The 13,839-nt window shown below is 48.2% G+C and overlaps 1 protein-coding gene across 1 annotated transcript in view; it reads right to left on the reverse strand.

Annotated features, from left to right (window-relative positions):
* LOC309564591 (complement C1s subcomponent-like) overlaps positions 1–13,839 on the reverse strand; it is a 61,528-nt gene that overhangs the window by 9,963 nt on the left and 37,726 nt on the right. Inside the window, exons 7-10 of the mRNA XM_082269239.1 lie at positions 12,223–12,341; positions 12,062–12,134; positions 10,346–10,465; positions 1,399–1,473 (exon numbers count right to left, since the gene is read on the reverse strand). Of these exons, the coding sequence (XP_082125365.1) occupies positions 1,399–1,473; positions 10,346–10,465; positions 12,062–12,134; positions 12,223–12,341 (387 nt within the window). The remainder of the gene's footprint in view (positions 1–1,398; positions 1,474–10,345; positions 10,466–12,061; positions 12,135–12,222; positions 12,342–13,839) is intronic.

Consider the following 13,839-nt stretch of genomic DNA (forward strand, 5'->3'; position numbering starts at 1 on the left):
ACCATGTATAAATATCCATACCTAGCATTCTTTAAATATCTCCATATGTTATAACTATTGGTAGCATTGGAGCATTGGGACCTCATAAATACATTTTTCTGCTTAAAGAGCATCTCCCCCTGCCCCCCCCCCCCCCTGATTTTTCTTTTATGACCCCCCTTACCTGAAGGGTGTATCTGCACATTTCAGATACTCACCCATCTATTGGATCAAGCGTTGTCCTGCTGTGATCTTCTTGCGCCCGTCCACAGCTCCGTCCCACGCCCCCATGTTATCTCTGATATCATCGAGAGGCCCGCTGGCTCTTCTAGGTTCAGTAGGCAAGCCTCTCGATGAGACGCCAATAGGCCTGCCCCTCCCCCTTTCCTTGAATGAAAGGTGTGACAGAATCCGGACACCCCTGACTGGGTATCTCCGCCATTACCTGCTTCCTAAGCTCTGGAGCACGGGATCAGTGAATCTGGCTATAGTTACCCCAAGAACTAAACAGTACACGTTTTGGAGTGAAACCAGTATCAAACTGTTTGTTCAAACACAAAGCAGAAGGAGATATACACTTCTGGGATAACCCCTCCCCCTTTACCCAATCCACCCAAACATACACATCCCATAATAAGCTTACTCAAGACAGACTGGAACAATAGAACAATGGAATGCAGGTATTCAACAATAACAAACCCCCACCCCACTAGCAAGGCTCTATGAAACACTTTTGCAATATCTTAGCAATCTGCAATATCTTCATATATTTCCTGAGGGACATTGTTCAGAGATATTATTGTCCCAAGTGAAAGAGCCCCTCACTCCCCCAACACAAACCACACATATAGAACCCAGGATAGCCGGGGGAACACAAAAGGCTGAGTCCAGTGTGGTTGTGCTGCGAGTCTGATTAGTGCAGACCCGACTGGTCACCCTGTGCCCCTAACAGACACAGGGGGACTTACACATAGGAGGGGCTGAGGCAGCTGGACAAGGAGTCTGCCAACCTCCCTAAAGCAATCTGGGTTCCACAAGACCCCCAACCAAAGTGACTCACATCACAAAAGGCTAGGACTTCTGGGATATGGGAGGTGCACAGCGGACCTAAGGTGCATGACGTGCATGGGGAGGTGGGGGGGGCAGACTTTTTCTTCCAATAAAAGGTAAACCAAAAAAAAACAAACAAAAAAAGCTGATACTTCTTCAGGATGGGAGGAGGAGTGGAATGGGAGGAACTTGAGGAAGAGGGTGACAGGGAAGATTTACCTGTTTCCTGGAAATTAAATTGGAGTTATGTTAATTGATCAACTTAAATACAAACAATGGTCTCCATTAGATGACGATCGCTGAAAACGTTTTTATAAAGACATAAAAATAAAAATCACAAATGAATAACCCGCATAAAAATATATTCACCTGGTCTGCATATGGGGGGATCAGTTTGATTTTTGCGGTTTACCCAGTCTCCACCCAAGGAACAGTGATAGGTATCTGCAAAAAAAGAGAAACAAGTATGTATGCTGAAAGCCTAAAGAGAACCTGTCCCTTAAGCACCGCAATGCCTGGAGCCATGCAAACAACCCATAGTCCTCTAGCCAGAAGGGAGAAGACAAAAGTGAATTGATCGATTCCATTGTGAAATGACCGTAAATAATATTTGGGATTTTCTTGGAGCTACCTAACACTATCAACATTAAACAGAACTTTTCTGTGCCGGGTCGTCGTTAAACAAAGACTACATTACCGTGCTATCAGATAAAAACACATCTATACAGGAAATACAAATTCTCACTAACCCTATGTGCATGGTAGAGGAGAGAATATACACTGCTCAAAAAAAAAAAAATGAAAGAAACACTTTTTAATCAGAGTATAGCATCAAGTCAATTAAACCCCTGGGATATTGATCTGGTCAGTTAAGTAGCAGAGGGGGCTGTTAATCAGTTTCAGCTGCTTTGGTGTTAATGAAATTAACAACATGTGCACTAGATGAGACAACTTCCAAAACAGGAATGGTTTCACAGATGGAGCTACTGACTTTTTTTCCTTACTCATCTTTTCTGAGTGTTTTTCACTAGTTTGGCATTTGGCTAGGGTCAGTGTCACTACTGGTAGCATGAGGCCATACCTGGACCCTATAGAGGGGGGTCAGTGTCACTACTGGTAGTATGAGGCCATACCTGGACCCTATAGAGGGGGGTCAGTGTCACTACTGGTAGCATGAGGAGATACCTGGACCCTATAGAGGGGGGTCGGTGTCACTACTGGTAGCATGAGGCCATACCTGGACCCTATAGAGGGGGGTCAGTGTCACTACTGGTAGCATGAGGCCATACCTGGACCCTATAGAGGGGGGTCAGTGTCACTACTGGTAGCATGAGGCCATACCTGGACCCTATAGAGGGGGGTCAGTGTCACTACTGGTAGCATGAGGCCATACCTGGACCCTATAGAGGGGGTCAGTGTCACTACTGGTAGCATGAGGCCATACCTGGACCCTATAGAGGGGGTCAGTGTCACTACTGGTAGCATGAGGCCATACCTGGACCCTATAGAGGGGGGTCAGTGTCACTACTGGTAGCATGAGGCCATACCTGGACCCTATAGAGGGGGGTCAGTGTCACTACTGGTAGCATGAGGCCATACCTGGACCCTATAGAGGGGGTCAGTGTCACTACTGGTAGCATGAGGCCATACCTGGACCCTATAGAGGGGGGTCGGTGTCACTACTGGTAGCATGAGGCCATACCTGGACCCTATAGAGGGGGTCAGTGTCACTACTGGTAGCATGAGGCCATACCTGGACCCTATAGAGGGGGTCAGTGTCACTACTGGTAGTATGAGGCCATACCTGGACCATTTAGAGGGGGGTCAGTGTCACTACTGGTAGTATGAGGCCATACCTGGACCCTATAGAGGGGGTCAGTGTCACTACTGGTAGCATGAGGCCATACCTGGACCCTATAGAGGGGGCTAGTGTCACTACTGGTAGCATGAGGCCATACCTGGACCCTATAGAGGGGGGTCAGTGTCACTACTGGTAGCATGAGGCCATACCTGGACCCTATAGAGGGGGGTCAGTGTCACTACTGGTAGCATGAGGCCATACCTGGACCCTATAGAGGGGGTCAGTGTCACTACTGGTAGTATGAGGCCATACCTGGACCCTATAGAGGGGGTCAGTGTCACTACTGGTAGTATGAGGTCATACCTGGACCCTATAGAGGGGGTCAGTGTCACTACTGGTAGCATGAGGCCATACCTGGACCCTATAGAGGAGGTCAGTGTCACTACTGGTAGCATGGGGCCATACCTGGACCCTATAGAGGGGGTCAGTGTCACTACTGGTAGCATGAGGCCATACCTGGACCCTATAGAGGTTGCACAGGCAAAGGAGTCCAACTCCTTCAGGATGGCACATCAATACGTACCATTGGCAGAAGGTTTGCTTTGTGTCTCCCAGCACAGTCTGAAGAGCATGGAGGAGATTCCAGGAGACAGGCAGTTACTCTAGGAGAGCTGGACAGGACCGTAGAAGGTCATTAACCCATCAGCAGGACCGGTATCGGCTCCTTTGTGCAAGGAGGAACAGGATGAGCGCTGCCAGAGCCCTACAAAATGACCCCCAGCAGGCCACTGGTGTGAATGTCTCTGACCAAACAATCAGAAACAAACTTCATGAGGGTGACCTGAGGCCCCGACGTCCTCTAGTGGGCCCTGTGCTCACTGACCGTCACCGTGGAACTCGATTGGCATTTGCCATTGAACACCAGAATTGGCAGGTCCACCACTGGCACCCTGTGCTTTTCACAGATGAGAGCAGAGTTCACCCTGAGCACATGTGACAGACATGAAAGGGTCTGGAGAAGCCATGGAGAACGTTATGCTGCCTGTAACATCGTTCAGTATGACCGGTTTGGTGGTGGGTCAGTGATGGTCTGGGGAGACATATCCATGGAGGGACGCACAGACCTCTACAGGCTAGACAATGGCACCCTGACTGCTATTAGGTATTGGGATGAAATCCTTGGACCCATTGTCAGACCCTACACTGGTGCAGTGGGTCCTGGGTTCCTCCTGGTGCATGACAATGCCCGGCCTCATGTGGTGAGAGTATGCAGCCAGTTCCTGGAGGATGAAGGAATTGATACCATTGAATGCCCCCCCCATGCTCACCTGACCTAAACCCAATAGAACACCTCTGGGACATTATGTTTCCGTCCATCCGAGGCCTCCAGGTTGTACCTCAGTCTGTTCAGGAGCTCAGTGATGTCCTGGTCCAGATCTGGGAGGAAATACCCCAGGACACCATCCATCGTCTCATTAGGAGCATTCCCCGATGTCAGACATGCATACAAGCACGTGGGGGCCATAGAAACTACTGAGGGCCATTCTGAGGTCCTGCAATGAAATTTCAGCACAATGGACTCGCCTGCTGCATCGTTTCTTCACTTTGACTTTTTGGGATGTCTTTGAATTCAGCCCTCTTTAGGGTGATAATTTTCATTTCCATCAAACATCCTAACACATTACCCAGTCCATACCAGTGCAGATCCTAACACATTACCCAGTCCATACCAGTATAAATCCTAACACATTACCCATTCCATACCAGTATAAATCCTAACACATTACCCAGTCCATACCAGTATAGAGCCGAACATATTACCCAGTCCATACCAGTATAGATCTTAACACATTACCCAGTCCATACCAGTATAGATCCTAACACATTACCCAGTCCATACCAGTATAGATCCTAACACATTACCCAGTCCATGCCAGTATAGATCCTAACACATTCCCCAGTCCATATCAGTATATATCCTAACACATTACCCAGTCCATACCAGTATAGATCCTAACAAATTACCCAGTCCATACCAGTATAGATCCTAACACATTACCCAGTCCATACCAGTGCAGATCCTAACACATTACCCAGTCCATACCAGTATAGATCCTAACACATTTCCCAGTCCATATCAGTATAGATCCTAACACATTACCCAGTCCATACCAGTATAGAGCCTAACACATTACCCAGTCCATACCAGTATAGAGCCTAACACATTTCCCAGTCCATACCAGTATAGAGCCTAACACATTACCCAGTCCATACCAGTATAGAGCCTAACACATTACCCAGTCCATACCAGTATAGATCCTAACACATTTCCCAGTCCATACCAGTATAGATCCTAACACATTACCCAGTCCATACCAGTATAGAGCCTAACACATTACCCAGTCCATACCAGTATAGAGCCTAACACATTACCCAGTCCATACCAGTATAGATCCTAACACATTTCCCAGTCCATACCAGTATAGATCCTAACACATTACCCAGTCCATACCAGTATAGATCCTAACACATTACCCAGTCCATACCAGTATAGAGCCTAACACATTACCCATTCCATACCAGTATAGATCCTAACACATTACCCATTCCATACCAGCATAGATCCTAACACATTACCCAGTCCATACCAGTATAGATCCTAACACATTACCCAGTCCATACCAGTATAGATCCTAACACATTACCCAGTCCATGCCAGTATAGATCCTAACACATTCCCCAGTCCATATCAGTATAGATCCTAACACATTACCCATTCCATACCAGTATAGATCCTAACAAATTACCCAGTCCATACCAGTATAGATCCTAACACATTACCCAGTCCATACCAGTGCAGATCCTAACACATTACCCAGTCCATGCAAGTATAGATCCTAACACATTTCCCAGTCCATATCAGTATAGATCCTAACACATTACCCAGTCCATACCAGTATAGAGCCTAACACATTACCAAGTCCATACCAGTATAAATCCTAACACATTACCCAGTCCATACCAGTATAAGTCCTAACACATTACCCAGTCCATACCAGTATAGAGCCTAACACATTACCCAGTCCATACCAGTATAGAGCCTAACACATTACCCAGTCCATACCAGTATAGAGCCTAACACATTACCCAGTCCATACCAGTATAGATCCTAACACATTTCCCAGTCCATACCAGTATAGATCCTAACACATTACCCAGTCCATACCAGTATAGAGCCTAACACATTACCCAGTCCATACCAGTATAGAGCCTAACACATTACCCAGTCCATACCAGTATAGATCCTAACACATTTCCCAGTCCATACCAGTATAGATCCTAACACATTACCCAGTCCATACCAGTATAGATCCTAACACATTACCCAGTCCATACCAGTATAGATCCTAACACATTACCCAGTCCATGCCAGTATAGATCCTAACACATTACCCAGTCCATACCAGTATAGATCCTAACACATTACCCAGTCCATACCAGTATAGATCCTAACACATTACCCAGTCCATACCAGTATAGATCCTAACACATTACCCAGTCCATATCATCCTAACACATTACCGAGTCCATACCAGTATAGATTCTAACACATTACCCAGTCCCTACCAGTATAGATCCTAACACATTACCCAGTCCATATCAGTATAGATATCCAGCATGATATTTTGAGATCTGATGTGTTTTCAAAGTGTTCCTTTAATTTTTTGAGCAATGTAAATGTATTTTATGCAGGATTTGTTTCGACCAGATGGTGGCAATTTTCTGTGCCCTGCACTCACTGACCTGGTAATTGTAAACACAGAAGCCAGGACTCACTCTCCCTGCTGGCTTCTGTGTTTACAATGATGGGGTGCTTCTCAGGCAGCTATGGTGCACAACTCTTCCTGCCACAGGAAACACAGAAGAGGAGGTCAACGGCAACAGCCTTGCATCAGCCGCTCCTCTAGCAGCCCTCACCGCCAGCCAGGACTGAGGACTTCCCCTAATATGTACTTGTTGTTCCACAGCAACACCTATTTCTGCCACTCAGTACTGGGAAGGGGCGGGGAAGAGCTCTGTACTGGGTGGGATGTTAGGGAGCACTCTGCACTAGGAGGGGGGGGGGTTGTATTGGAGGTAAAGTTCTGTACTGGGGAGGGGTATTGGCAGGATATTGGGGGAGAGTTCTGTACAGAGTAGGGTATTAGGCATAGAGCTCTGTACTAAGGGGGGTATCAGCGGGGGGAGTTCTGTAATTTAAAGGGGGGGGGTGTATTGGGATGACATCTCTATACAAATGAGGGTATTGGGGGTAGAGCTCTGTACTTGCAAGGGTATTAACAGAAGAGCTCTGTACAGAGGGGGCTATTGGGGGGTAGAGCTATGTAGAGAGGAGGGTATTGGGGTTAGAGCTCTCTAGTGAGGAGGGTATTGGGGGGGAGAGCTCTGTACTTGGGGAGGTATTGGGGGGAAAGTTCTGTACAGAGGGGGGTTTTGGGGGTAGACCTCTGTACTGAGGGTATTGGGGGTAGAGCTCTGTACTGAGGGGGGTATTAACAGGAAAGCTCTGTAGTGAGGGGGGTAGAGCTCTGTACTGAGGAGGGTATTGGGGGGAGAGCTCAGTACTGAGATGGGTATGGGTGGGAGAGCTCTGTACTTGGGGAGGTATTGGAGGGAAAGTTCTGTACTGAGGGGGGTTTTGAGGGTAGACCTCTGTACTGAAGGGGGTATTGGGGGTACAGCCTGTACTTAGGGGGGGTACCGGCGGGAGAGTTCTGTACTTGGGAGGGTATTAACAGGAGAGCTCTGTAATGAGGGGGTTAGATCTGTACTTGGGTGGGGGGGGGGGTTCGGGCTATTGGGGGGAGAGCTCTATACAATGGAGGGTATTAGGGGGTAGAGCTCTGTACTGAGGATGATATTGGTGACAGATCTCTGTACTTGGGAGGGTATTAACAGGAAATCTCTACTGAGGGAGCTATTGGGGGTATAGCGTTGTAGTGAGGGGGGTATTGACAGTAGAGCTCTGTAGTGAGGGGGTATGGGGGGTTTTGAGGGTAGACCTCTGTACTGAGGGGGGTATTGGGGGTACAGCCTGTACTTAGGGGGGTACTGGTGGGAGAGTTGTGTACTTGGGAGGGTATTAACAGGAGAGCTCTGTAATGAGGGAGTTATATCTGTACTTGGTGGGGGGGGGGGGGCTATTGGGGGAGAGCTCTATACAATGGAGGGTATTGGGGGGTAGAGCTCTGTACTGAGGAGGATATTGGTGGCAGATCTCTGTACTTGGGAGGGTATTAACAGGAAATCTCTACTGAGGGAGCTATTGGGGGTAGAGCTCTGTAGTGAGGGGGGGTATTGGTGGTAGAGCCCTGTAGTGAGGAGGGTATTGGGGGGAGAGTTCTGTACTGAGGAGGAAATTGGGAGAAAGCTCTGTACTGAGGGGAGGGGGGGGGGGTTTAGGGGTAGACCTCTGTACTTAGGGGGTTTTGGGGGTAGAGCTCTGTACTGAGGGGATATTGGGGGTAAAGCTCTGTACTGAGGAGGAAATTGGGAGAAAGCTCTGTACTGAGGGGTGTATCGGCGGGAGAGCTCTGTACTTGGGAGGGTATTAACAGGAGAGCTCTGTATTGAGGAGGGTATTGGGGGGAGAGCTCTGTAGTGGGGAGGGTATGGGTGGGAGAGCTTTGTACTTGGGGAGGTATTGGTGGAAAGTTCTGTACTGAGGAGGGTTTCGAGGGTAGAACTGTGTACTTAGGGGCTATTGGAGGTGGAGATCTGCATTGAGGAGGGTATTGGGGAGGAAGCTCTGTACTGAGGAGGGTATGGGTGGGAGAGCTCTGTACTTGGGGAGGTATTGGGGGGAAAGTTCTGTACTGAGGGGGGGGGGTTTGGGGATAGAGCTCTGTACTGAGGTGGATATTGGGGATAGAGAGAGCTCTGTATTGAGGTGGATATTGGGGATAGAGAGAGCTCTGTATTGAGGTGGATATTGATGATAGAGAGAGCTCTGTATTGAGGTGGATATTGATGATAGAGCTCTGTACTGAGGAGGGTATTGGGGATAGAGCTCTGTACTGAGGAGGGTATTGGGGATAGAGCTCTGTACTGAGGAGGGTATTGGGGATAGAGCTCTGTACTGAGGAGGGTATGGGTGTGAGAGCTCTGTACTTGGGGAGGTATTGGGGGGAAAGTTCTGTACTGGGGGGGGGGGTTGGGGATAGAGCTCTGTACTGAGGTGGATATTGGGGATAGAGAGAGCTCTGTACTGAGGTGGATATTGGGGATAGAGCTCTGTACTGAGGAGGGTATTGGGGATAGAGCTCTGTACTGAGGTGGATATTGGGGATAGAGCTCTGTACTGAGGTGGATATTGATTGGGGATAGAGCTCTGTACTGAGGAGGGTATTGGTGGGAAAGCTCAGTACTTGGACGGTACTGGGGGCAATGTTTTGTACCGAGGGGGGTTTTGAGAGTAGAACTCTGTAGTAAGGAGGGTATTTGGGGTAGAGCTCTCTACTGAGCAGGGGAATGGCAGGAGACTTCTGTACATGGGATGGGGGGGGGGAAGAGGTACTGGAGGGAGAGTTCTGTACTGAAGGGAATTTTGATGGTAGAGCTCTAAAGGAAGGTATTGGTTTGAGAGCTCTGTACTTGGGGGGGGGGGGGTATTTGGGAAAAAGCTCTGTACTAACAGGGGGAATTGGTTTGAGAGCTCTGTACTTTGGAGGTATTGGGGAAAATGTTCTGTACGGGGGGGGGGGGGTTGAGGGTAGAACTCTGTATTGAGAGGGGTATTGGAGGTAGAGCTCTGTACTGAGGAGGGTATTGGCAAGAGAACTCTGTACTTGGGGGAGGGGGGTAGGAAGACTTCTGTACTGAAGGGGGTTTTGGGGGTAGAGCTCTGTCCTGAGGGGTAAATTGGGGAGGGGGCTCTGTATGGGGGAGAGCTCTGTACTGAAATGGGAATGGAGGGGCTCTGCACTGAAGGGGGTATGGAGGGGCTCTGTACTGTGGGGGCTATTGGTGAGAGAGCTTTTTACTGAGGGGGGTATTTGGGGAGATTGTAGGCTCCTTGAGGGCAGGGAGTGATGTAAATTGTCTGTGTTGTATAAATTCCTGTAATAAATACATTGATTATACTAGCTTTATGCATTTGTGTTATGAGGCCTTTCTTTGGGTGTGTTGTTATTCATTGACAGTGACATGAAAACACACATCACAAGACTACTATGGGCCTACCAATGAACATCAATGTGCTAATTATTATTATTTTTTTTAGAATGCATGTCGATGCATACATATTAATTAGCCCACTGGAAGCAATGGCTCATCTGTATACATGCATTAAGAATGGGCCCCTAAAGAGGTATGAATGGGCCCCTTACGGCATTAGAATATTAGAGGGTCCTTGGTTGGGGTTTGGGGCCCAGTCATCACCATCGTTACTCAAGCTCCATCTAATCTCTAATAATAACATATGGATTACCACAGTTGAATGGTTCCGGTTCTCACCTTCACCGAGGAGGGAATAATAATCGGACTTGCAGTTGTATTTGGCTTCTGATTGATAAGTGGTCGATTCAAACTTCAATTCCGCAAAGTCAGCTCCCTTGGGAACTCCACAGTCCACAGCTGGAGAAGAGGAAGACCAAAAATGAGAAATATTACATTCCAGCTTCTCCGAAGGTTGAGGGGGGCCAGGTTCACAATCTTCTAGTCTATGTGCACCGAGCTGTACATTCACATCTCAATGGACACTTTCGGCATCAGCCTGAGATGAATGAACTCCCATGCATGCCCAGGAGTTACATCATCCTAGTATGACCATCCAATAGGACTGAATATTCTGAACCTGGCAGGAGACTGAGCAAAGATGTCTGCATCAGCGAGTGAGCTCATGGACCTCACTGAAGGGCAGGTAAGAATAGTTCTGCTTTACCCCTTGTCCACCAAGGTACCTTTAAAAACCTCCTGGTAGCCAAGGGGTTGATGCAAGCTCAAGGCTGCTGCTCCAGCACTGTACTTGGTATTGGCTTCTTCAGCTGACTCTTGGCTGTTATGGAAAAGCGACCCCCCCCCCACTTCCCCTGCTGGTGCCTCCTGCTGAGGTTTCTGGTCTCTTCCTGAGCCCAGGACACTCTTCTTCCCACTAAGACTAATAACGGGGCACTATTCCACCCACGGACACCAATGATGGGGCACTATTCCTCCCACTGATACCAATGATGGGGCACTATTCCTCCCATTGACACCAATGATGGGGCACTATTCCTCCCACTGACACCAATGATGGGGCACTATTCCTCCCACTGATACCAATTATGGGGCACTATTCCTCCCACTGAAACCAATGATGTAACACTATTCCCCCCACTGACACCAATGATGGGACAGTATTCCTTCCACTGATGCCAATGATGGGGCACTATTCCCCCCACTGACACCAATGATGGGGCACTATTCCTCCCACTGATATCAATGATGGGCCACTAATCCTCCCATTGACAACAATGATAGGACACTATTACTCCCACTGATACCAATGATGGGACACTATTCCTCCCATTGACACCAATGATGGGACACTATTCCTCCCACTGACACCAATGATGGGACACTATTCCTCCCACTGACACCAATGATGGGACACTATTCCTCCCACTGACACCAATGATGGGGCACTATTCCTCCCACTGATACCAATGATGGGACACTATTCCTCCCACTGACACCAATGATGGCACACTATTCCTCCCACTGATACCAATGATGGGACACTATTCCTCCCACTGATACCAATGATTGGGACACTATTCCTCCTACTGACACCAATGATGGGGCACTATTCTTCCCACCGAGGCCAACAAAAGTGAAAAGCGAACCGGGCTCTTTGATAACCCCCCCCCCCTCCCCTGCTGGTCTGGTCTGGTCTCTTCCTGAGCCCAGGACCCTCTTCTTCCCACTGACACCAATGATGGGACACTATTCCTCCCACTGACACCAATGATGGGACACTATTCCTCCCACTGACACCAATGATGAGGCACTATTCCTCCCATTGACACCAATGATGGGGCACTATTCCTCCCACTGACACCAATGATGGGACACTATTCCTCCCACTGACACCAATGATGGAGCGTTACACTTTCCGCTGACACCAACAATGGGGCAGTTCACTTTGAATATTTTGAGCAATGTAAAATATCTGATGCGACGAGAACTTACGGTCACATTGCAGGTGGGAGTTGCTCCAGGTTCCATCTGCTTGGCATTTGGCCTGGAACGACGGAATTTTTTCCTAAAAAAGAGGCGAGGGAAGAGGATTCATGGTAGGAAGCCATCTATAGCTTTGTTGTCTGCATACTCTTTCTATGATGGCCACTTACATCTGCCACAATCTCGAATCCTTCCTCGCACCTGACCGTCACCACGTCTTTAAATATATATTTGTTATTTTGAGGACTCAGAATGGAATTCTCTGTCACCTGATTGGGGCAAGGAATAGCTGTGGAGTAAAGAGAATAAATACAAAGATGATATACATTTTATCATTAGTACATTAAAACAATTTAAGGCTAATTAGTCCGATTCTTGCAGAGGTCCCATGGTGATCCGTTCTCTTTAAGGCCCGCCCCCACCAAATTGGTCTGGCTGCCAGTTTAACCACTTAAGGACAGGACCTACTTCTGACACTTGTTTGCAAGTTAAAAAACATATATTTTGCTAGAAAATTACATAGAACCCCCAAATATTATATATATATATATTTTTAGCAAAGATCCTAGAGAATAAAATGGAGATTGTTGCAAAATTTTTGATCACGCCGTATTTGCGCAGCGGTCTTACAAACGCAATTTTTTAAATTAAAAAATAAGAAAACAGTAAAGTTCGCCCAATTTCTTTCTATAATGCAAAAGAGAATGTTACGCCGAGTAAATAGATCCCCAACATGTCACGCTTCAAAATTGGGCACGCTTGTGGAATGGTGACAAACATTGGTACTTAACCACTTAAAGCGGAGTTCCAGCCATTCACTCACCTGTCCAACGGTCCAGCGATGCGGCCGCCCGAAGCATCGATCCTCTCCCTCGGCGCCGGCATCACTGCTGTGGGCACCCGGCTGTGACAGTTTGCGGCTTCACAGCCGGGTACCCACTGCGCATGCGCGAGTCGCGCTGCGCGTCTTGATTGGCCGGCAATCTTCTGGGACCTCTGACGTGTCCCAGAAGATTGCAGGGAGAGAGGGGGAGAGGAGAACTTCCGTTCAGGGCGCAGCGGCGCTCCGAGCAAAAGTGGGAGCGGGTACATGTCAAAACTAGATACCCGCTCCCCCCCCCCCCCAAAAAAAAATTACATGCCAAATTTGGCATGTCAGGGGGTCAGGACTCCCTAAAGCGGAAGTTCCACTTTTGGGTGGAACTCCGCTTTAAGCCCCGGAGGATTTGGCTGCTGAAAGACCAGTATGACAAAAACCGTATGATCATTGTTTCTACACAGGGGAGAATGACAGGCGGCTTGTTTACATCAGCCGCCTGCCTTTCTCCCTCTCCCCCGACGATAGCTGAGTGACGGGCGGACATCGGGTCCGCCGGTCACACGCGCGGGGGGGTCCGTGACCGCGCTGGAGCGCGCCGCCGGCGGAGCGTGCTCGCTCCCCAGAGCGTCACAGGCTAACGACGTAGTACTACATCACTCTGCCTGTGAGGGGCTGACCGCCGCAGTATATGTACTTGTGGCGGTCGGCAAGCGGTTAAAAATCCCCATAGCTGATATTTTAAAAATTTCTACTGGTTACCAGTTTAGAGTTACAGAGGAGGTCTAGGGATAGAATTATTGCTCTCGCTCTAACGACCACGGACATACCTCACATGTGTGGTTTGAACACCGTTTACATATCTGGGCGCGACTTGCGTATGCATTTGCTTCTGAGCGCGAGCTAATGGGGACGGGGCGTTTATTTTTTTTTTTCCTATTTATTTTATCCTTTAATTTTTATTTTTACA

Source organism: Pelophylax lessonae, assembly GCF_965119305.1.
Source record: "Pelophylax lessonae genome assembly, chromosome: 9".
Taxonomy (NCBI): Eukaryota; Metazoa; Chordata; class Amphibia; order Anura; family Ranidae; genus Pelophylax; species Pelophylax lessonae.